Source organism: Triticum urartu, chromosome 2A, assembly GCF_056163025.1.
Source record: "Triticum urartu cultivar PI428250 chromosome 2A, HENAU_Tu73, whole genome shotgun sequence".
Classification (NCBI taxonomy): domain Eukaryota; kingdom Viridiplantae; phylum Streptophyta; class Magnoliopsida; order Poales; family Poaceae; genus Triticum; species Triticum urartu.
Window position 1 is genome coordinate 493616491 of NC_141874.1, and position 25164 is coordinate 493641654.

At 45.2% G+C, this 25164-nt stretch overlaps 2 protein-coding genes across 2 annotated transcripts; one reads left to right on the forward strand and one right to left on the reverse strand.

Annotated features, from left to right (window-relative positions):
• Positions 1 to 7011: 7011 nt before the first annotated feature.
• Positions 7012 to 9317, reverse strand: LOC147985592 (uncharacterized). Its single transcript, XM_087541652.1, has 7 exons — positions 9307 to 9317; positions 8816 to 9011; positions 8539 to 8730; positions 8368 to 8439; positions 7778 to 7866; positions 7272 to 7358; positions 7012 to 7148 (listed from the first exon to the last, which is right to left on the reverse strand). Exons 1-7 carry the CDS (start codon positions 9315 to 9317, stop codon positions 7076 to 7078), a joined length of 720 nt encoding a protein of 239 aa, XP_087397778.1. The 3' UTR covers positions 7012 to 7075.
• A 3093-nt stretch (positions 9318 to 12410) lies between these two features.
• On the forward strand, positions 12411 to 16083 carry LOC125538028 (uncharacterized). Its single transcript, XM_048701337.2, has 5 exons — positions 12411 to 12628; positions 14581 to 14834; positions 14936 to 15147; positions 15252 to 15513; positions 15616 to 16083. The coding sequence occupies exons 1-5, from the start codon at positions 12571 to 12573 to the stop codon at positions 15910 to 15912; spliced, it is 1083 nt and encodes a 360-aa protein (XP_048557294.1). The 5' UTR covers positions 12411 to 12570; the 3' UTR covers positions 15913 to 16083.
• The last annotated feature ends 9081 nt before the right edge of the window (positions 16084 to 25164 follow it).

Consider the following 25164-nt stretch of genomic DNA (forward strand, 5'->3'; position numbering starts at 1 on the left):
GTAATGACTTCACATAGAAAGAGTATGATGATTAAAAGTTGTTGGGAGTTGGCAGACATAGCTTTGGTCATTGTTGCAATTAATAGGAAGTAATAAGGAAAGAGAGGTTTCACATATAGATATATTATCATTGACATCTTTTATGATTGGGAGCACTCATTAAAATATGACATGCTAAAGAGTTGATGTTGGACAAGGAAGACGACGTAATGAGTCATGTCTTTCTTATATCTGAGATAAAGTATGTTGTCATGGATCCTCTAACTTGTTGAGCTTGCCTTTCCCCCTCATGCTAGCCAAATTCTCAGCACCAAGTAGAAATACTACTTGTGCTTCCAAATATCCTTAAACCAGTTTTGCCATGAGAGTCCACCATATCTACCTATGGATTGAGTAAGATCCTTCAAGTAAGTTGTCATCGGTGCAAAGCAATAAAAATTGCTCTAAATATGTATGATTGATTGGTGTGGGAGAAATAAGCTTTATACGATCTTGTGATGTGGAAGTAATAAAAGCCACGGACTGCATAATAAAGGTTCATATCACAAGGGGCAATATAAAGTGACGTTCTTTCGCATTGAGATTTTATATATCCAACCATAAAAGCGCATGGCAACCTCTGCTTCCCTCTGCGAAGGGCCTATCCTTTATTATTATCTTCTACCTTATGCAAGAGTCATGGTGATCTTCACCTTTTCTTTTTCATTTTATCCTTTGTCAAGCTCAGCATGTTGGAAAGAACATGATATATATATCTAATTGGATGTAGGGGAGCATGAACCATTATTGTTGACATTACCCTTGAGGTAAAAGGTTGTGGGGCAAAACTATAAGCCCCTATCTTTCTCTGTGTCCGATTAAAACTCCGTAACCACAAGTATCGCGTGAGTGTTAGCAATTATGGAGGACTAAATGATAGTTGAGTATGTGGACTTGCTTTTTAGCTCTGACATAGACTCTTTCCGATGTTATGATAAATTGCAATTGGTCCAATGACTGAGATTATAGTTTGTCGGAGCCCAATAAGGTTTATGATTTATACTTTTGCATTGTCAATAGATCATCACTTGAACATAAGTAATCGTATGACAAAATCTATATATGTTGCTGTTATGAGAATAATCATGATGCCTTCATGTCCGTATTTTATTTTTATCGACGCCTCTACCTCTAAACATGAGGACATATTTATTGTTATCGGCTTTTCGCTTGAGGACAAGCGAGGTCTAAGCTTGGGGGAGTTGATACGTCCATTTTGCATCATGCTTTTATATCGATATTTATCGCATTATGGACTGTTATTTCACTTTATGTCACAATACTTATGGATATTTTCTCTTATTTTACAAGGTTTACATAAAGAGGGAGAATGCCAGCAACTGGAATTCTAGTCTAGAAAAGGAGCAAATATTAGAGACCTATTCTGCGCAACTCCAAAAGTCCTGAAACTCCACGGAACGTCTTAAAAGAAATAAAGAAAAATCCACGCCAAAGATGAAGGCCAGGGGGCCCACACCCTTCTCACGAGGGTGGGGGTGCCCCCCCTAGGGCACGCCCCCCTACCTCGTGGGCCCCCTGGTGGCTCTCCGGCGCCCATCTTCTCCTATATGAGGTCTTTCGATGAGAAAAAAATAGAGAGGAACTTTTCGGGACGAGACTCCGCCGCCACGAGGCGGAACCTTGGCGGATCCAATCTAGAGCTCCGGCAGAGCTGTTCTGCCGGGGATACTTCCCTCCCGGAGGGGGAAATCATCACCATCATCATCACCAACGCTCCTCTCATCGGGAGAGGGCAATCTCCATCAACATCTTCACCAGCACCATCTCATCTCCAAACCCTAGTTCATCTCTTGTATCCAATTCTTGTCTCAAAGTCCGGTATTGGTGCTAGTAGGTTGCTAGTAGTGTTGATTACTCCTTGTAGTTGATGCTAGTTGGTTTAATTGGTGGAAGATCATATGTTCAGATCCTATATGCATATTATTACCCCTCTGATTATGAACATGAATATGCTTTGTGAGTAATTACGTTCGTTCCTGAGGACAAGGGAGAAGTCTTGCTATGAGTAGTCATGTAAATTTGGTATTCGTTTGATATTTTGATAAGATGTATGTTGTCTAACCTCTAGTGGTGTTATGTGAACGTCGACTACATAACACTTCACCATTATTTGGGCCTAGAGGAAGGCATTGGGAAGTAATAAGTAGATGATGGGTTGCTAGAGTGACAGAAGGTTAAACCCTAGTTTTTGTGTTGCTTCGTAAGGGGCTGATTTGGATCCATATGTTTCATGCTATGGTTAGGTTTACCTTAATACTTTTGTTGTAGTTGCGGATGCTTGCAATAGAGGTTAATCATAAGTGGGATGCTTGTTAAAGTAAGAACAGCACCCAAGCACCGGTCCACCCACATATCAAATTATCAAAGTATCGAACGTGAATCATATGAACGTGATGAAAACTAGCTTGACGATATTCCCATGTGTCCTCGGGAGCATTTTCCTATTATAAGAGTTTGTTCTAGCTTGTCCTTTGCTACAAAAGGATTGGGCCATCTTGCTGCACTTTATTTACTTTTGTTACTTGTTGCTCGTTACAATCTATCTTATCACAAAACTATCTGTTACCACTTATTTCAGTACTTGCAGAGAATACCTTGCTGAAAACCGCTTCTCATTTCCTTCTGCTCCTCGTTGGGTTCGACACTCTTACTTATTGAAAGGACTATGATAGATCCCCTATACTTGTGGGTCATCAACACCGCGTCCGACGAGGCAGCTATGGCGGAGGCTACATTCTCCCACTTCTCACCCATTGGTTGTTCCCCTGACAATCAGGAATTCTCCATTCATCTGGGAGCGCTGGATACACGTGAGTTCGACTTATCTTCATCCATTCACCAAGGAAGAAATCTAGAAGCCAAATTGTTGCCTGTCGGGAAGGCGTCGGGCCCTAACAGATTTACCCTCGAATTTTTGCAGGTCTGCTGGCCCGTGATCAAAAAGGATATTTGTGAAGCCTTTGATAAGTTGTTTTAGCTCAACGGCCATGGATTTCAGAAGCCGAACGAGGCCATGCTCACTCTTGTTCCCAAGAAACAAGATGCATCTTCCTTGTTTGACTATAGACCTTTTAGTCTAATCCACCTGCTTGCTAAGTTGTTCGCGAAGGTGCTCTCACTCCGTCTGGATCCATGACTGGGTGATCTGGTGTCTTCCAGCCAAAGCGCAAGCATTGCCGGCTATAGCATCCATGAAAATTCCATCGTGGTGTAGCAAACCGTGCGTCTATTGCATAATCTCAAGGTGCCCAGGGTTCGCTTGAAGCTTGAAATATCCAGCGCATCTGACTCCTTCTCCTGCCTTCTTCTCCTCGAGACAATGTGACATCTAGGATTTGGACGTTGATGGCGAGAATGGGTATCGAGCTCTTGGGTACTCATCAACGAGACACCAGGACCCCCAATTTTTCATGTCAAAGGCCTGTGGCAAGGCGATCCCCAATGTTGTTCACATGGGTGATCGGCTCTCTCAACTCCCTGCTAATGCACACTATGCGATATGGTGTTCTTTGGCGCCTCACCGACCGCCACGCAGCTTTGAGCGTGTCCCCATACGCCGACAACATCATCGTCATCATGCGTGAGTTCCTCCAGGTATCTGGTCTCCACACTAACTTCCATAAAAGCTCTGTCATCCCCAACAGATGCTTGCCTGAGCAAATCGTTGAAATTGGGGATGCGCTAGTCTGCCCGGTGGCTTCCTTCCCGATGACCTACCTTGGCTTGCCTATTTCCATTCAGAAACCATCGACCACCACCCTTCTACCGCTTGTGGAGCGTATGGCCAGGATGTCACCCACGTGGCGTGCATCTCTTCTGTCAAGAGGGGAGTGTCTCGCTCTTGCTAGGCATGTTCTCTCTGCCATGTTGGCGCACTTGCTGCTCGCTATGGCTCTCAACGCAACCATACTGAAGATCAACGGGATTTGTGACTTTCTCTAGCATGGCAAACCTGATGCCTGCGGAGGCCACTATCTAGTCAACTGGGAAAGAGTTTGTCGCCCTATCAAGCTGGGTGGATTGGGAATCCATGACTTGAGGCGCACTGGGAGTGCCCTCCACACTCGTTGGTTATGGCTGCAGGCGACTGATGCGTCGAGACCATGGCACCAGCTTCATCTCCCCTATGATCCCTAGGTTAGACAATTTGTTCGTGTATCCACAACTTGGTATCTTGGTGATGGTCGCACGTGTCAATTCTTGGCAGATGACTGGCTCGAGGGGCGATCGATCGTCGAGCTCGCCCCTTCTCTCTCCACCTTGGTTCCTCACAAGCTAAAAAACAATGTCTGGCATGTGATGCTTCGCAGGGACGGGCCTGGATTCAGGACATTCGCGGAGCCATGGGTGTCGCGGCAACTATTGAATACATCGATCTATGGCGCAAAATCCAACTCATCTCTCTTGGACCTGACCCGGACGTGATCCGGTGGCAATGGACCTCATCTGGTGTGTATTCTCCAAAATATTGCTACTTGCAACTCTTCCCAGACTCTACTCCTTCGCCACATTGGCGCATGACCTGGCGAGTTTGGGCTCTTCTTCGCATCTGATTCTTCATCTGGTTAGCGGACCAGGATCACTGCTGGACGGCGGATCACCTCCAGCAACATTGCTTGCCCCATCATGCCCAATGCCTCTTTTGTGATCAAAGCCAGGAAACGATCCAACATCTTCTCGCAGGATGTCCCTTTTCTCGGCAGCCTTGACACGACGTTCCCTCATGGTGCCTACAACAACACCGACACTATAAGAAATATGTTAACTTGTGACCTTGACTATTGGTCACTGAAAGGTCATTGTTTTTCATTTGCGGCCTTTTTGTGACCAAAAGACAGAAGGTCAAAAGCTGGCGGTCGTAAACTGAAAATAACGACCTTCTGTGTGAGAAGGTCGTAGACGTTTACGACCAAAATATGCCTACTGTTGTGTTTTAGTCACTAGCAGCCTCCCCAGGCCACGTAGGCATCCGACGTGGCAATCTGATGTAGCACAAGAATCAGCCCGGTCCAATTCGGTGTTTATATGGGCCGAGCCCATTAATTCAGCCTTTTATATATTTTTCTGTTAATTTTCACTAGCTACATGGGCCTGGCCCAGTAATTCAGCCTTTTTATTTTCTGGGTCATGGCCTTTCACATGCCATTTCCTTTTTGGGCCTCGGTCATTTTACAATACAATTTTTTTTAATTTTCAGCCTTTGTTCCCACTAATATATTTTGGGCCATGGCCTTTTCAAAGCCCAAATAGACTTGGTCCAATAAACATTTTATCCACTTCTCGATTTGGGTTGTGCCTCTTCAAGTCAAATAATATTTACATCATAGATATACATTCAGCCCAGATTCAATGCCAATATATTTTCCAATCCAGAAATAAATTTCAAGTAAACATAGTGGCAAGCAAATATACACCAAACTCTCAGCAAAATCACCAGTACAGCAAAATTCCCAGAAAAATCAGCGTTACAACAAAGTCATGCACCTCCCTAGCTAGGTTCAGAAGCAGGGATACTAGAGCATGCATGCATGCCTAGATCCAGCATGCATTGCTTCTTCCAACTTCTTCATCCTAAAGCTCACGACGAATCATGAATAGAGGCCACCATCTGCATTTTATAAAACAAAATGGTCAGGAACAAAATAAATTTGAACATGTTAACCTTTTGGCATAAATAACAATAGAACAATCAAAATGAGGCATAGTTATCAGTGAATACTGGTGACTACCAATAATCAGTAAATATTATATTAGTGAGGAACAACATCATAAAGATTAACAGCGGGGATGCCACAACTAGAAGGAGCAAGCTATTTTGTATTTGAGAAACAGAAAAAAAATTGCATCAACAATTTCTCAGAAGGTAATTGAACTTATGTGCACGCATTTAGACAAAAACAAGAGCTTGCACTGTACACATTAATTAGAACAGGTCGCAAGACACCTACACAAGCCAGAAGGACTCTTTGAATTTAAGAAAAAAAGGACATTTGAAATTTTTAACAGGCATAATCTTGAGTTTGACAAGTACACATTAATTTTAGCATAGCATCACTAGCTCTGTTGTTGTTTTCATATTATACAGGTATTGCATCACTAGCTCTGTTGTTGTTTGCATATTAACATGCGGACAGCAAATAACACATCAGTTTAATCATATGCATCAATTTTGTTACAAGCTTTTCTTCAGAGATGGGCTAGTCTGTTGCTACTACTGTAGTACTATCGGTGCACATCACCGTAGTCTACATCTGCAGCTGCCCTGTCACTAGAACCACACAGATCACTAGCTGCCCATTCCTTAATAATCATAACAAAAATTACATCTAATATCAAGTACCATGGATGCACTAAACCCCTCCCACCAGCTTGACCCTGAGAAGCAACTCAGTCTCAAGCCTACATAGTACATGCATTGAGAAGTTCAACAAATATGTGAATGTGTTCATGTACTGTACTGGATAGCAATTAGGAGACAACTGAAGCCTGGTTATTATGTTGCTTAGCCTGCTTATCATTCATTTATTTGTACAAGCTGGGATTCATCATCTTTGCACTGGGTAGCTCTCAACTCTCTAGCAAACAACGAACATGTACTGTACTGGGTAGAAATTAGCAATCTGGTCCACCTCAATCTTACCTCCGGCTCTGTACAGCTGCTCAGCTACTAGCTGCTGGCCTTCTATGTTGCACGTCTCCAGTCCCCAGTGCCAGGGTGCACACCTGCACACTGCCGGCCGCCGAGGAGACTGCTGCCGCTGGCCATGGCGACTGGGCGCGGTGGCCGACACCGGCGTGGAAGCAGCAGGGCGCAGGCACGCAGCCATTGCCAGCCTGCCGGGGAAGGATGCAGCGTCCGTCGAGAAGTAGGAGGCGGAGTTAACATGGGCAGTCGGGATGCTAATGAACTGCTGGTAGTTGTTAGGCACCTTGATATGCATACAGAACATCACATCATGAACGACATCAACTCATCAAGCGACATTGCTGCAATTACAGAAAAGAGGAGCTGCAATCACGGATCCAAACTTGAAATGGCGGGAGGGAGGAAGAGGGGGGCGCTGTGAGGAGTGGAGGGACACCAATGCCTAGTGTAAGCAGTTTGCACAGAAACAGACACCAATGCCTAGTGTAAGCAGTTTGCACAGCAGACACCAATGAGCAATCCAAAAAGAAATAAGTAAGAGGTTAGGAGTGTTCAACTTGCATACCTCCCTTTTGAAGCGGCGCATGAGACAGCAACTTGATGGTGGTTTTGCTTCGTCTCCAGTGGCTTGGCATTCAAATTCTCTTTAAACCTGAACCAGAACACATGTGTTAAATAGAATATAGTGAACGGAACAGAGTTATCAACACATTGTGTATATTTTATTCTAATTTCAGTAAATTTTAGAATCAGAGAATGTTTTTGGAATGAATAGACTGCTCTTTTTTCAGTATTGTTCTTAGCCAATCACTAATGCACCCTGCAGTGTAGAATGTTTACTTTTTAAGAACAAAATCAGGCTAACCACATGGGAACAGAAGAATTTATGATACCCATTTTTCAGGGAAAACAGTTTGGAATATAAACAACAACGGACAAGTTAACACTGGGAACCACAGTATTTGAGCTATAGATCTGGAAATCACATTTTAGAATGCAAAATGACCATGCACGGTGGTGTTGAACAAAGAGCAACCCAGAAAAAAACTGAAGATGTTAGGAGTTTATTACCTTGCATATCTCCCCTTAGAAGCGGCGTGTGAAACTGTGACTTGGTGTTGCTTTGGCTCCTCATCTGGGCCAGCGAATTCCCCTTGTACCTTGAACCATTACATATGATTTATTCGGCATCACAGTAAAATGAAGCAGAGTCGTCAACGCAGTCTATTAATATTCTAATTTCAGCAACCCCAAGAATTCTATTAATAATTTGTTCTCAGACACATTTGCAATTTCAGCAAATTTAGAACCACAAGAATTTGTTGCCGTATACATTTATAATTTCAGCCCTAAGGAATTGTTCTTAGATCCATACAAATCGAACAGGACTAGAGCAAATTGACATATCAGAACGGCTAGATGGAACAGGACTAGAGCAAATTGACATATCAGAACGGCTAGATGGAACAGGACTAGAGCAAATTGACACCAATGCCTAGTCTAAGCAGTTTGCACACCGGCTTCAAAAGGGAGGTATGCCTAGTGTAAGCAGTTTGCACAGTGATCCAACCTCATTGTCCTACTTCTAGTAGGCTGGTTAATTCTCGCATTGCCTAGTGTAAGCAGTTTGCACAGCAACAGACACCAATGCCATGACTCACAGAGAGACCAGCTCCGTCGAGTTGAAGAGCTCCGGCGGGATCTCGGTCAGATTCCAGAATCCAGTGATGTTCCTGCATGATCCAGAGCCCAGCCGTCAATCCACAAGCAAAGGCACCGGGAAAACTGAAAAGCCAGAGGCCTCGGGCGAGCGGGGAAGACAGGGAACGAACAGGTGCGTGATGCGGCACACGGGCCAGCGGTCGCAGCTGCAGCCGACGGACGCATTCTGCGCAAAGGACTCGATCCAATCCCGCGTCCCGCACGGGTGCCCCGGGTTCACCGTCGGGCCGCACCGGAGACCCCACTGCTGGAACAACGCGAGCAGGGCGGCCGCTGCGAGGGGAGGAGGGGACGGGAGAGATCTGTGAGTCAGGGGCCATTTCGATCCGTCAGGGCGGACCACAGCAGAATGGACAGGGAAGTGGAGAAGGGGGGAAAGGGACTGACCCTGATGAGGTCGATGCGACGGGCGGCAGCGTGGAGTCCTCCTTGAGCGCGAAGACGTGATCCTAGAGGCGGCGGCGCAGGTCCTTGGAGACGGCGAGGTTGAGGCGGAGCGAGCGGTCGGGCACGGGGAGGCAGGGGGCAGACTTGGATACCATTTGGACATGACAAAGTTGTACTTCTTTCACAAAGTGTTGTTCTGAACAGAATAGAAAAATGAATATTTTTGAATTATATTTTAACTAGGCGAGGAAGGTTTTTGACATATTTGACGAAGATATGACCCAGAGAATTTATGAGATTTTTTGAAGAATTTTGGGACTAACAGAAATATAGGTTGCTTCACAACCTAGGACAAAAACTGCCACATGGACATGACACATAGGCAAAACTGATGAGGTGGCGCGTAGCAACCCACCATAATTTACAAGGTTATGACCATCTATATTGGTCATGATCAGCTAGAAATAAGGCAGCGGACCAGTGCTATCTACTTTATGACCATTTCGTGTAAGAAAATTACGACCTTTCTGACCAAAATTGTCGTTATAGTTTAGGGTTTGGAGCCCCCCGAACAGCTTTTGACCAATTGGTCTGAAATGGTCATATATCTATGACCAATTCCTTCAGGGTCACTGGCAGAAGGTCACTAGTTGACATATTTCTTGTAGTGCGACGATGCTCTTTGATTTCTTCACCTGGTGCGAATCCTCAACCAAAAAAGCGCCCCTCCGTTTCTGGAAGGGTTTTGGCTCTCTCGCGATTCTCACAGCTACACTGTGGAAGCACCGCAATCATTGTGTTTTGCAGACTAAGGCATAATCTAGTGGTGAAAAGAGGTGATGCCTTCCCACTCATCCAGCTTGAAGGCATGATACTTAAGGCATCTCCAGCCGCGCGCCCAACAGGCCCCCAGGCCATTTTTTCGGCGCCGGCGCCGAAAAAATGGCCCAGTCGCGCCCCCAGGACGCTGAAAATCGCCGATTCGGACCTTTTTTCCACCCAGCGGTCACAGGCCGAACCCGGCGCGCTGGGGAGCAGTTGGGGGCTCCGGCGCTAGGGAAAAGCACGCCTGGCCCACACCGACAGGGGAAAAGTCAAGGTTTTCTTCCCCCGACTCGCCTCGCACCCCCCGCGCCCTCGCACGCCTGGTTTTCTTCCCCTCGACCACCACTAGCTATATCCCGGCGATGCCCGCCGCCCTACTCCGCTAGATAGCCACTCCCCGCCGGAAAATAGCAGCGCTTCGCCGCGGCAGCCCCTCCCACAGCAGTTGGGCGTTTTCGGCCACGGAGGCGCGATTTAGCGGTGGGTACACGCCCACCGAGCGCAAGGTGTTCGGTGTTTTGCCTGTCTCGGCGATGGACTCGAATGACGAGGAAGAGCTCGCCGCGCTACTAGAGGAGGAAGCCGCGGCCGATGTCCAGGAAGAAGAGCATCTCATGGTGCTCGCCGCCCTCGCCCAGCTGCTGGCGAGCAATGAAAAGCCGCAGTGAGGTGGCTCGGCGCCGGGGCGGGTGAAAGCAAAGAACCGGCATCGTCTCGAAGGCTACTACATGCTCTACTCCGACTACTTCGCCGATGCTTCACTTCATGGCGAGAAAACATTTCGGCGCCGTTATCGGATGAGCCGAAAGCTCTTCCTCAGGATTGTGAATTCCATCCGGGAGTTCGACAACTACTTCAAGTGCAAGATGGATTGCACTGGTGCTCTTGGATTCACCTCCATCCAGAAGTGCACGACAGCGATGAGGATGCTTGCATATGGAGCTCCCAGTGATTCACTCGACGACTATGTGCGCATGGCCGAGTCCACCAGCATAGAGTGTTTCTACAAGTTCTGTCGGGCAGTGGTGGCAGTGTTTGGGCCACAATACTTGAGAACACCCAATGCGGAAGACACTGCTTGGATCCTAGCCCAGAATGCAGCAAGAGGATTTCCTGGGATGCTTGGAAGCATCGACTGCATGCATTGGAAATGGAAGAATTGCCCATTTGGTTGGCAGGGGATGTACAAAGGCGCCAAAGGCGGTTGCAGTGTGGTGCTTGAGGCGGTAGCCACACAGGACCTCTGGATTTGGCACTCCTTCTTTGGTATGCCTGGAACTCACAATGACATCAACATGCTGCAGTGCTCTCCTGTTTTTGCCAAGCTCGTTGAGGGCCATTCTCCTCCGATGAACTTCGAGATCAATGGGCACCAATACAACAAGGGGTACTACCTAGCAGATGGCATCTATCCGAGATGGTCGACATTTGTGAAGACGATCTCAAACCCTGCGGCAGGAGGCAAGAACGCCTGGTTTGCGGAAGTTCAGGAGGCTTGCAGGAAGGATGTCGAGCGGGCATTTGGTGTGCTCCAATCTCGATTCGCTGTTGTTCGGTACCCCGCTCAGACCTGGTCCAAAGATCAAATGTGGGAGATTATGACTTGCTGTGTCATCTTGCACAACATGATCATCGAGAGCGAGCAAGAAGACCCAGTGTTTGACACTGAACCATACTACAAGCAGGGTCCTCTAGCCGAAGTTGATCACCATCTACCGGCAACTTGGACTGCCTATCTCAGTATGCGTCAGGAGATCCGAGACCCACAGGTGCATCATCAACTGGAGAAAGATCTGATTGAGCACCTATGGAGGCTCAAGGGGGACGCCGTGTGATGAAATACGAGTTTTTATTTGTTGAACTATATAATTTGTATTGAACTATTTGTTGTTGTACTATTTTGTTGAAGTATTTGATTTTTCTGTGATGAAATATGTGATAAGAAATAATTGTGTTGATAATTGAACGCCGAGACACGGCGAAACCACACCGAATATGGGCCCATTCTCGTCCATATGGGCCCTTTATTCGCCGAAATTGGGCTGCAAAGTAGGCCAATTTCGGCGCCTGGGGGCGAGCTGGGGGCGACGACTGGGCGCAAAACCGCCCCCAGTGCCGATTGTATCGCCGGCTTGCCCCCAGGAAGTGATTTTTATGCTCCTGAGGAGGGGCAACGGCTGAAGATGCTTTTATAATTTAGGTATGTTATACCAATTATATTGTAGGGGGGCCTCCTTTATAGTCTTTGTTTCAGAAGAAAAAAAATGATGTGTTTCCGATGGCGAGAGACCCTCCGCGGCGTGTGTGCTGCAGGAAATCAAAGACGAGGCGCGGCAATGGACTAACGCTGGTGCTAAGGGTCTGGGTATGATCTTAATAGTCTTTTTTTTTTTGCCATGATCTTAACACAGTCGCTTGTTGCTCTAGGGGCTGAGCAACCCCTCATTGCTGCTCCCAATTTTTGTCTATGCGCCTCTGTGTATGCATTGACGAGACATTCTGTAACATTATTTCTATCTATTAATGAAAAGATACGCACCCAGCGTATTCGTGAAAAGTCGAGGAGGGCCCAAAATGTTGATAGGAAAGTTTAGCTAGGGCGTGGGCTGCCCCAAGCACATTTGTACATCGCATTCTGAGCAGAAGTCTGCCGTCACGAGTAGTATCTTTCAAGAGATACCCACTTTGGGAGGCCTTTGAAATCGACTCTGACCCAGATTGTCTCGGCCCTGCTACAGACGCGGGGCCCTAGTGTACAGCCCTGATTTAATACAAGGCCAAGAGAGGCCATTACCACCAGTAGCGGCCGTCAGGAAGCACGGCCAAGTTGTTAAAGGCAGCGGGGACAGGGCCACCGCCCACCGCCGTCGTACTCGTGGAACTTGCCTGCTCGCCACCCCGCCCTTCGCTGCTACCGCCGCAGCCGATCGATGGCCGACTCCGCCGCCAAGCGGCCTCCAACGCCGGCGCCGGCCTCCGGCGGAGGCGGTACGCACGCACACCCCTCCGTCCTCTCCTAATCTCTTTGTTGTTTACGCCTTATGCTTGGCGGTTTTGCCTGACTCTTATGTGTTGCTCTGGACCTGCGGTGCCATGTGATCCGCCCGGTTGCCTTCTTGCTTCTTTGATCGCGAGTAGTGCTGGATTTGCTCTTACGACGACGTGTAACGACGTGATTCGCGAGATTGTCCGGTCATAAGTGAAGTGCACCTCTGTTTGTTGCCTCCAAATAGTAGTAGTTTTTGTTCCTTCTTGCACTCGTCTGAACCAGTTGAAAAACACGACTTAATTCATGTTACAAATCCTTAGCATCGTAATATACCTGATTCCCCGTCCTTGCCACTTTTTAGCAGTACAAATTTATTCACCAAGCAAGTTATTCACATGCATAAATCCAAATAAAGACAATAGGTGAAGGAGTCATCCTGGATTCCCTGCAAAATTTGTGTACAAGTTTGCTTCCAGGGGAATAAAATAGTTGCTCGGTTTCAGAAATTTACGCCAGTTTTTGTCGCTTGATTCTAGATGACCCAGTTAGATTACTCTTCTTGAGAGAATGATTCAGTAGCGCTACCTGATGAACATCGGCATTAAACCGGCAGTCCAAGATGACATAGTTGTTCTATATCTTTTGATTTCAACCGCTTCCTGGCTCACAAAGGAACCTGGTATAGTTGAACTTTCAATTTTCTGTAGAAACTCTTCAGAGTTGGTTATCCTTTCAGATCTGTTGCTAAACTGCATAGTGTTCAGAACATTTCCCCTTGCTAGAATATTCAAAGTAACTTACCTTTCCTGCGTCCCATGTCCAAAGTTTTGTCGCAAAAATTTCATACCACTCTACATCTGTCGTAGAAATTTCATTGACCACTTTTCAATTTCAAATCCTGGTGTTGTTTTCCTGCAAAGCATATGATGTCATTTTCTCAGAGGAAAAGAATTACTGCATTCAAAACTCTAGTAAGTCGCATAAGTGTTGACAGAGGTGTTGCGTGGTTCTCGAATACATGACCCATGAGGGTTTACCTCGTGACTTGCGTGGATTTATATATTAGTGTATTATTACAAATAAACATGATATTATGGTGGTTATGATAATGAAATACTATTTTAAGTCATGGAGAGAGCACACGCAAACGTCTGCACTCATTTATTTATTTATTTTTGAGAGAGAGAAGAATAATTTGGGATTTGAGCCCTTCTGTCTGGAAACGAAAGGAGTACAGCTAGAAGCCTTAGAATCACCGATCACAAACCACACGTTGAAGATCAGATCTTGATTTGATTTCTTAGGGCATAGCACTATCAGACAATCAAACCTTCATTATTTATTCCATGCAGGGATCGAGTTGACAGTGGATGAACCTATGCTTGAAACTGACAGTTTAAGATGATACTACTACTAGTAGATTATTCTATCTTTTGCTTCTATCTGTTTCTTAGCTGACAGATCACAGATGCATGGCATACTTAATTATTTCGTGGGACCTACTATGCTTTCCTTCAGACTTCATTGATCTGCCAATCATTTGGGAGATTTTCTCTTGGTATAATGGTTTCAATACGTCTGAATGCCTGATTCACCAATTTGTCCACAACAACAAGACTTATTCAGAAATTCTAATGCTGGTGCTGTCAATGTCATGAGAATATCTCCAGATAGGTTCTACAATCTCTCATATTGAAAATGTCACGAAAGCATTGGTGTCATGTTGGACCTGTACTGTAATATCAAACCTTCTAGTAGAACTTTATGACGTTGCAACTTGGTGCATGTTCAAACCTTCCATCTCTGATTTATGTCAAAAGCTAAGTTGAAACAATCCATCTCTTAAGCCAGAAGACATCTTACAATCTGTGCGCTAATTTAAACGAGGCGCAGAAGTTCAAATTGCAGTGACACAGCACTGATTTCACGTGTTTGCTATCTCATTTCACAGGCATGGCGTGGAAGCTCTCTCTAGCTCTGTTTGTGTTCCTGGCGGCGCTGCTGTACAAGCAGCTTCAGCCTCCGGCTCCGAAAATCGCTGGCTCGCCGGGTGCCCCCCCTGTTACAGCATCAAGAACAAAGCTCAAAGACGGCAGGCATTTGGCATACCTGGAATCTGGCGTCCCAAAGGAGGAGGCCAAGTACAAGATCATTTTTGTCCATGGATTCGACTCCTGCAGATACGACGTGCTTCAAGTTTCCCCGGTACATAATTATTATCTTAAGAATCATGTTAAGGATCGAACAATCTTTTCATGCTGACACGAAGTGATTGTCACGGCATGGACTGGTGAAATCTGGTACAGGAGCTGGCCCAAGAGCTGGGCATCTACCTGCTGTCCTTCGACCGGCCTGGGTATGGTGAGAGCGACCCTGACCCGGCAGCGTCCGAGAAGAGCATCGCCCTCGACATCGAGGAGCTGGCCGACAACCTGCAGCTGGGCTCCAAATTCCACCTCATCGGCTTCTCTATGGGCGGCGAAATCATGTGGAGCTGCCTCAAGTACATCCCTCACAGGTAACACGGCATCATGAACTTATCAAGCTGATCACCGTGCATCTTTCTTCACTGCAACATCCAAGGCTTCAGGTCTGAATGTTTGTTCCGCCGTGGTGCAACAGGCTCTCCGGGGTGGCCATTCTCGGGCCGGTGGGCAACTACTGGTGGTCCGGCTTGCCGTCGAACGTGTCATGGGACGCCTGGTACCAGCAGCTCCCACGGGACCAATGGGCGGTCTGGGTCTCCCACCATCTGCCATGGCTGACCTACTGGTGGAACACCCAGAAGCTCTTCCCGGCCTCCAGCGTCATCGCCTACAACCCTGCGCTCCTGTCCGAAGAAGACGCGAAGCTCATGGAGAAGTTTGGAATGCGAACCTACATGGTACGTATGGTAACAAGCACCTGGCATGGTTAAGCTGGATACAAAATCCCCGTGTAACTGAACTGACGGTTCATTTCTCTGGTCCGTTTGTGCGTCTCGCAGACGATGATAAGGCAGCAGGGGGAGTACTACTGCCTGCACCGCGACATGATGGTCGGGTTCGGGAAGTGGGGTTGGAGCCCCCTGAACCTCAAGGACCCGTTCGCCGGCGGCGAAGGCAAGGTGCACCTCTGGCATGGCGCGGAGGACCGCATCGTGCCGGTCATCCTGTCGAGGTACATCAGCGAGGGGCTCCCGTGGGTAGTCTACCACGAGCTCCCCAAGTCCGGACACCTCTTCCCCGTTGTCCAGGAGATGGCCGACGCCATCGTCAAGTCCCTGCTGCTCGGAGAGCAGTGACCTTCCACTCCCCGTCATCTATCTCTGCGTATGCTTCTTGTGCAGTACTGCCGCACCGTGTGGTTGGCTCCTCCTCACGGGCACCGAATAATAGTGTTTCTTTCGGTCTGGAAGACGACGACAGACACTTGTATATATCGTGCAAAAAAACAGTGTTTCCCATTTGGATCATGTACCCGGTCCCATTTGGGCTTGACCAGGGCAGCTGGCCTCGGAACGGACTCGTGACCCGGGGGCCGTGAATGAGGCGGACGGCCGGGCATGCTGTCGATCCGCCGGCGACTTGGACCACATGCGATTTTGGAGCCGAGAAAGGCATCTTGCATCGCCCGGAGATGGCACAACACAAGACGCCCAGCGCTTTCGCTGTCCATGGTCCGCATTAACCTGGCGCTGTCCACTGGCATCTTGAATCTCTCCCATTGCCGTCCAAAATCACTGTTTTAACGTGTAACCGAGAGACTAGAGCATCTACAGCACCCAACCCCCTTCCCTATATGCTCGGGCAGACGACCCGGTCCAGCCGGGCTCTTCGTATCGGCCGCGTATGCCCGGGCAGGCAGCACCCCTCATATCCAACCTATATCTGTGATGGATATGGGAGACTCAGGCGCGTCCATCACACCATAGGGACCCATGTAGAAACACTCAGAAACCCATCGGTCCAGTGGGTCTCCTCCGATTTTTTATGTGGACACTACAACACGCCGCCTGAAGCCCAAGTACATCTATTTAAGTTGGACGACCCCAACCCTAGCTGCGTCCCATTTCCCTTCCCTCCGCGCCACCACCCACCCACCCATTTGCTCGCAACTCGCTGTCTGCAACAAATAACGACCTACACTATGCTCGCTCATGCGCGCCGGCTGCTATTCCTAAAGCAGCTTCGGGCACGACATGAGGCTCAGATTGCAGCTAGCCTGCCTCCGGACTCTCCGAAGCATGAGGAGGAGGAGGTGGAGGAGCAGGCGTTGGACGCAGCGATGGAGGAGGAGGACAACAGGCGGATTAGGTGCTTCTGGTTGCCCAAGCCGGATCCGGCATGGCCGACGCGCTTAGCGAATATGAGGTCGCCCAAGCGGATGAGGCGGTGGAGCAGCAAGCCATCATGGAGTCCATCTGCTCCAAGGCGAAGGTGGAGGCGAACCGCCACTACATCCGTGATCGGCGAGCGAAGGTGGATGCAATCTTCTCGGACATGAAGTCCGACAAGGAGCCGGAGCAGTCGCGGGAGGCTGCCACCCCCCTAGGAAACAGGCGTCGTCTACATCTCCGACGACGAGTAGGCTAGGTTTATCTACGTAGCATATATTTACATAGCTTTTGTGTGTTGCATGATCTAGTATGGATTTGAGTTTGAGGTATGTGGTTGGAATGGATGTTGACTAGTCACTGTGCGCGGACGCACCTGGGTGCCTCCGTAGAGTTTGAGGGCGGGTTTTGGTATATCTTGTTGTAGATGCTCTTAGCACGATTTGACCCTACTTTGTAAATATTTTTTAATTTAATATTTTTCATAGCGCTTGCGCGGGGGCCGCTATGTACCATACTATAGCGCCATGACTCATGACGCCATGCCCTCTACATGAAAGTTTTTATTATATCTCTTTTGAATATCTATCGTATTAGGACTAATTTTATAACCTATGCGTATTATCATTACTATTTATTAGACTCTCAAAAAGATATAAGTGAAGCATAAGAGTACAACTATTTCTTTAAAATATAACCATCGTCGTGCTCTAAAAAATATAAATGAAGCACTAGAGTAAGTGCCTAGCTCAAAAGATATAAGTGAAGCACATAGAATATTCTAACAAATCATGAATAAATGTGTGTCCCTCTCAAAAGGTGTGTGTGTGCAGCAAGCGATGATTATGGCAAACTAAAAATCAAATAAAATAAAGACTCATATAATACACGACGCTCCAAACAAAACTCATATCATGTGATGAATAAAAATATAGCTTCAAGTAATATACTGATGGATTGTAGACGAAAGAGGGGATGACTTCCGGGGCACCCCAAGTTTAGATGCTTGGTTGTCCTTGAATATTACGTTAGGGTGCCTTGGACATCCCCAAGCTTAGGGTCTTGCCACTCCTTATTCCTCCATCCATCGTGATTTCACCCAAAACTTGAAAACTTCAGCACACAAAATTCAACAGAAACCTTATGAGATCCGTTAGTATAACAAGCAAATCATAAACTTTAGCTATTGTTCTCAACCCATTCATATTTTAATACTGCATATTACCTACTGTATTCTAACTTCTCCATGACTTATACCCCCAATATAATCTATAGCATCATTAAAACAAGCAAACTATGTAATGAAAATAGAATATGTCAAAAACCGAACAGTCTGTAATGATCTAAACAAACGAAATACTTCTGTAACTTCAAAAATTCTGAAAAATTAGTACAATGAGGGAAATTTGTATATAAATAATGTGTAAAATATTCAAAAAATTTATCACGTTCCAGTGAATTTAAACAATTATATTACTAGGCGCAAAAGTTTCTATTTTTTCACATAATCAAGTCAACTATCGACCAAATCATCATAAAGGCTTTACTTGTCACAAACACTAATTAAGACATAAAAACACAATCATAGCAATAGAATAATTGTGTGGACACAAGAAAACAGAAAATAAAACAAGAAAAATAAGATAACTATTGAGTTGCCTCTCAACAAGCGCTAGTGTTTTACGCCGTAGCTAAGCGTAATGCATAGTTTTAAGTATTGTCATCCTTAGTTTCCAAATCATGAGGCATGTGTTTACTAGGATGATTTTCAAAATTAATGGGGAACACATCATTTATTAAAAGTTTAGCATCTTAATGGAATTTTCTTTTAACCCCTTCGTGATTCCCTTTTACGATTCAAGAATATTGTCGATTAATACCATTGGAAACTTGTTGGATAATGTGTAAAGGGGGAACTTCCTTCTTAGCATTTTCATCAAAAGTGTGGTAATCACGAAACACATACCTCCTCATAATATCCTCATTAACTAAAAGTTTATCAATTATAGTACATTCATGATTCATGTTGTAAAAGTCAAAGATTTCTTTATCTTCTCGTACGATATAATCAAATTCGTTCATAAGAATAAGAGTAGCTATCTTTTTAACTTTAGGATCGCTTATGACAGGTAGTTCATAGAACAACCTTTGCAAAGTGGGGTGAGTACGCAGAAATCTTCTTTCAAGTTTAAGAATGAGTGCAGAAATAGCTTCAGCATAACTATTGGTTCTCTTAAGAATAGGGACACCATTGCAGATCAAAGTTCCCGTACAAGCAAAGAATTCCTGAATAATACTTTTTCCTATGATGTCTCACTTCCCATCACAAAAAAATTAGTATCCAAATTTACAGAAATTTCTTCTTTAGGAGTCTTACCATCATCACTCTTAGCGATAACAAATTCAAACATGATGGCAACTTCAAACAAAGCAAGCAAACAAGCAAATAAAATTATTTTTCTATTTTCGTAAAAAAAATAGAAGTGGGGGAGATGAAAACAAGAGACAAAGGCAAATAAAAATTAAGAGCAAGTAGATGATAGTTTGTGCGAAGGTACTTGATAGGTTTTGGTGATGCATCCCCGGCAACGGCGCCAGAAATTCTTCCTGCTACTTGTGAGCTGCGTTAGGATTTTCCCGAAGAGGAGTGGATGAAGCAGTACAGTAGGGATAAGTATTTCCCTCCGTTAAGAACAAAGGTTATCAATCCAGTAGGAAAACCACACAGAACCTCACTAGGAGCACACACACAAAAGCAAATACTTGCACCCAACACAAAAAAGGGGGTTGTCAATCCCCTCGGCGGTTACTTGCAAGGATTAAATCTTGTAGTGATAGGTCAATAAATAAATTACAAAATAAAATAAAATAAGTAAAAGTGCAGCAAGTATTTTTGTGTTTTTATATATGATAAAAGTAGACCAGGGGCCATAGTTCTCACTAGAGGCTTCTCTCTTGAGCACATAACATATGGTGGATGAACAAATTATTGTTGGGCAATTGATATAAAAGCGCATAGTTATGACTATATTCAAGGCAATGATCATGTGTGTAGGCATCACATCTGAGACAAGTAGACCGACTCCTGCCTGCTTCTACTACTATTACTCCACCCATCGACCGCTATCCAGCATGCATCTAGGGTATTAAGTATAAAACAGAGTAACGCCTTAAGCAAGATGACATGATGTAGACAAAGTAAACTCAACTAATATGAATAAACCCCATCATATTATCCTTAATGGCAACAATACAAATACGTGTCTTGTCCCCGACTTCGTCACTAGGATAGAGCATCGCAAAACTCATCACAAAGCACCTCTCCCGTTGCAAGATAAATCAATTTAGGTTCCCAAACTAAATGGATAGATCGAAGAGAAATACAATGCTATAATAATCATGCATAAAATAATTCAGAAAAGACTCAATTAATATTCATGAATAATCTGATCATAAACCCACAATTCATCGGATCCCAACAAACACACCGAAAAAGAAGATTACATCAGATAGAACTCCAAAAACATCAAGGAGAACATTGTATTGAAGATCAAAGAGAGAGAGAGAGAAAATGCCATCTATCTACTAGCTATGGACCCGTAGGTCTGTGGTGAACTACTCATGCATCATCGGAAGGGCGGCAAGGATGATGTAGAAGCCCTCCGTGATCAATTCCCCCTCCGGCAGAGTGCCGGAAAATGCCTCCAGATGGGATTGCGGAAGAACAAAAACTTGCGGTGGCGGGAGAAGTGTTTGGGGGTGGCTCTCTGTTGGTCTCCTGATTTTAGAGAATTTATAGGGGTGGCTCTCAGTTGGTCTAGAAAAAATCATCAAAAAGTTTCATAGTGTTTGGACTCCGTTTGGTAATGATTTCGTGGAAAACCAAAACAAGCGGAAAACAACAACTAGCACTTGGCACTAGTTAATAGATTAGTCCCAGAAAATGATATAAAATAGCATGCAATTGCATATAAAACATCGATTGATACTATGATAGCATGCAACAATCAAAAATTATAGATACGTTGAAGACGTATCAGCCCCTGGCTTGTGGCCAAACTCTAGGTCGGTTTGACCTCTCCTTAGGGAGCAAGGAAGCTAATATGAGAAAAAAATCTTGTTAAAAATTTTAGCCTGGTTGGAGTTACGGATCTTCGACTACAAAAGAAACGACGCTCACCGAAGAAACAATTCTAGGAAGTCACAAAAAAAAGAGAAACAAAGGAGGAAAGATCTCGCCCCTCCGAGAGCCATGGTGGTCAAGGACCAGAGGGGGTGTTGGGGAATGCAGTAATTTCAAAAAAATTCCTACGCACACGCAAGATCATGGTGATGCATAGCAACAAGAGGGGAGAGTTTCATCTACGTACCCTCGTAGATCGTAAGCAGAAGCGTTATGACAACGCGGTTGATGTAGTCGTACGTCTTCACGATCGACCGATCCTAGCACCGAAAGTACGACATCTCTGTGATCTGCACACGTTCGGCTTGGTGACGTCCCACGAACTCACGATCCAGCAGAGTGTCGAGGGAGAGCTTCGTCAGCATGACGACGTGATGACGGTGATGATGATGCTACCGGAACAGGGCTTCACCTAAGCACCGCTACGATATGACCGAGGTGGATTATGGTGGAGGGGGGCACCGCACATGGCCAAGAGATCAATGATCAGTTTGTGTGTCTATGGAGTGCCCCCCTCCCCGTATATAAAGGAGTGGAGGAGGGGAAGGGCCGGCCCTCTACTATGGCGCGCCCTAGGGAGTCCTACTCCCACGAGGAGTAAGATTCCCCCCTTCCATGTAGTAGGAGTAGGAGAGAAGGAAAGGGAAGAAAGAAGAGAAGGAAGGAGGGGCCGCCGCCCCTCCCCCCTAGTCCAATTCGGACTAGGCCTTGGGGGGCGCGGCCTGCCCTAGGCAGCCCCTGCCCCTCTCCCCTAAAGCCCATTAGGGCCCATATACTCCCCGGGGGGTTCCGGTAACCCCCCGGTACTCTGGTTAATGCCCGAACTTACCCGGAACCATTCCGATGTCCAAACATAATCATCCAATATATCGATCTTTATGTCTCGACCATTTCGAGACTCCTAGTCATGTCCGTGATCATATCCGGGACTCCGAACAACCTTCGGTACATCAAAACATATAAACTCATAATACCGATCGTCACCGAACGTTAAGCGTGCGAACCCTACGGGTTCGAGAATTATGTAGACATGACCGAGAAATGTCTCCGATCAATAACCAATAACAGAACATGGATGTTCATATTGGCTCCCACATATTCCACGAAGATCTTTATCGGTCAAACCGCATAACGATATACGTTGTTCCCTTTGTCATCGATATGTTACTTGCCTGAGGTTCGATCGTCGGTATCTCAATACCTAGTTCAATCTCGTTACCGGCAAGTCTCTTTACTCGTTCCGTAATGCATCATCCCTTAACTAACTCATTAGTTACATTGCTTGCAAGGCTTATAGTGATGTGCATCACCGAGAGGGCCCAGAGATACCTCTCCGACAATCGGAGTGACAAATCCTAATCTCGATCTATGCCAACTCAACAAACACCATCAGAGACACCTGTAGAGCACCTTTATAATCACCCAGTTACGTTGTGACGTTTGGTAGCACACAAAGTGTTCCTCCGGTATTCGGGAGTTGCATGATCTCATAGTCATAGGAACATGTATAAGTTATGGAGAAAGCAATAGCAACAAACTAAACGATCATCGTGCTAAGCTAATGTATGGGTCAAGTCAATCACATCATTCTCTAATGATGTGATACCGTTAATCAAATGACAACTCATGTATATGGTCAGGAAACATAACCATCATTGATTCAACGAGCTAGTCAAGTAGAGGCATACTAGTGACACTCTGTTTGTCTATGTATTCACACATGTACTAAGTTTTCGGTTAATACAATTCTAGCATGAATAATAAAAATTTATCATGATATAAGGAAATATAAATAACAACTTTATTATTGCCTCTATGGCATATTTCCTTCCGTCTCCCACTTGCACTAGAGTCAATAATCTAGATTATACTGTAATGATTCTAACACCCATGGAGTCTTGGTGTTGATCATGTTTTGCTCGTGAGAGAGGCTTAGTCAACGGGTCTGCAACATTCAGATCCGTATATATCTTGCAAATCTCTATGTCTCCCTCCTTGACTTGATCGCGGATGGAATTGAAGTATCTCTTGATGTGCTTGGTTCTCTTGTGAAATCTGGATTCCTTTGCCAAGGCAATTGCACCAGTATTGTCACAAAAGATTTTCATTGGACCCGATGCACTAGGTATGACCACTAGATTGGATATGAACTCCTTCATTCGCTGCTTCTGAAGCAGCTATGTACTCCACTTCACATGTAGATCCCACCACGACGCTCTGCTTGGAACTGCACCAACTGACAGCTCCACCATTTAATAGAAACACATATCCGGTTTGTGACTTAGAGTCATCCGGATCAGTGTCAAAGCTTGCATCGACGTAACCATTTACGACGAGCTCTTTGTCACCTCCATATACGAGCTCGAGAAACATGTCCTCGGTCCTTTTCAGGTATTTCAGGATGTTCTTGACCGCTGTCCAATGAACCACTCCTGGATTACTTTGGTACCTCCCTGCTAAACTGATAGCAAGACACACATCAGGTCTAGTACACAACATTTCATACATCATAGAGCCTATGGCTGAAGCATAGGGGACACCTTTCATTTTCTCTCTATCTTCTGCAGTGGTCGGGCATTGAGTCTGACTCAACTTCACACCTTGTAACATAGGCAAGAACCCTTTTTTTGCCTAATCCATTTTGAACTTATTCAAGACTTTATCAAGGTATGTGCTTTGTGAAAGTCCAATTAAGCGTCTTGATCTATCTCTATAGATCTTGATGCCCAATATATAAGCAGCTTCACCGAGGTCTTTCATTGAAAAGTTCCTATTCAAGTATCCTTTTATGTTATTCAGAAATTCAGTATCATTTCCGATCAGCAATATGTCATCTACATATAATAACATAAATGCTACAGAGCTCCCACTCACTTCTTTCGAGAGAAACTCTTTCTCTAGAAAGGATCCATTCTTAGCAACGAATATCTTGCCTTCGGATCTGTGATAGAAGGTGTACCCAATAGTCTCCTTTGGGTATCCCATGAAGACACATTTCTCCGATTTGGGTCCGAGCTTATCAGGTTGAAACTTTTTCACATAAGCATCGCAGCCCCAAACTTTAAGAAACGACAACTTGGGTTTCTTGCCAAACCATAGTTCATAAGGCGTCGTCTCAACGGATTTAGATGGTACCCTATTTAACGTGAATGTAGCCATCTCTAAAGCATAACCCCAAAATGATAGCATTAATCAGTAAGAGACATCATAGATCGCACCATATCTAGTAAAGTACGATTACGACGTTCAGACACACCATTACGATGTGGTGTTCCGGGTGGCGTGAGTTGCGAAACTATTCTGCATTGTTTCAGATGAAGACCAAACTCATAACTCAAATATTCTCCTCCATGATAAGATCGTGGAAACTTTATTTTCTTGTTACGATGATTTTTCACTTCACTCTGAAATTCTTTGAACTTTTCAAATGTTTTAGACTTATATTTCATTAAGTAGATATACCCATATTTGTTCAAATCATCTGTGAAGGTGAGAAAATAACGATATTCGCCGTGAGCTTCAATGTTCATTGGACCACATACATCAGTATGTATGATTTCCAATAACTCTGTTGCTCGCTCCATTGTTCCGGAGAACGGAGTTTTAGTCATCTTGCCCATGAGGCATGGTTCGCAAGTACCAAGTGATTCATAATCAAGTGATTTCAGAAGTCCATCAGAATGGAGTTTCTTCATGCGCTTTACACCAATATGACCCAAACGGCAGTGCCACAAATAAGTTGCACTATCATTATCAACTCTGCATCTTTTGGCTTCAATACTTTTTTGGGGGAATCTTTTGGCTTCAATACTATGAACATGTGTATCACTACTATCAAGGTTTAGTAAAAATAGACCACTCATCAAGGGTGCATGACCATAAAAGATATTACTCATATAAATAGAACAACCATTATTTTCTTATTTAAATGTGATGAGCACATGGGTACATCATACATGACATTTCACAAAAGTGCACAATTTAGTTGGAAAGAATTACAAAGCCAAATCAAGCAAACACATGGCCAGGTGAACGCT

What these genes read in the sequence shown, in the direction of transcription:
- LOC147985592 (XM_087541652.1), bottom strand. An exon ending in GTCGCATCGACCTCATCAGG is followed by an intron (nt 8,731 to 8,815) that starts GTCAGTCCCTTT and finishes CCTGACTCACAG; the next exon opens with ATCTCTCCCGTCCCCTCCTC. An exon ending in TGCGCCGCTTCAAAAGGGAG is followed by an intron (nt 7,149 to 7,271) that starts GTATGCAAGTTG and finishes TGCTTACACTAG; the next exon opens with GCATTGGTGTCCCTCCACTC.
- LOC125538028 (XM_048701337.2), top strand. Translation starts at nt 12,571, where the DNA reads ATGGCCGACTCCGCCGCCAAGCGGCCTCCAACGCCGGCGCCGGCCTCC. An exon ending in CTCAAGTACATCCCTCACAG is followed by an intron (nt 15,148 to 15,251) that starts GTAACACGGCAT and finishes GTGGTGCAACAG; the next exon opens with GCTCTCCGGGGTGGCCATTC. An exon ending in TTGGAATGCGAACCTACATG is followed by an intron (nt 15,514 to 15,615) that starts GTACGTATGGTA and finishes TGCGTCTCGCAG; the next exon opens with ACGATGATAAGGCAGCAGGG.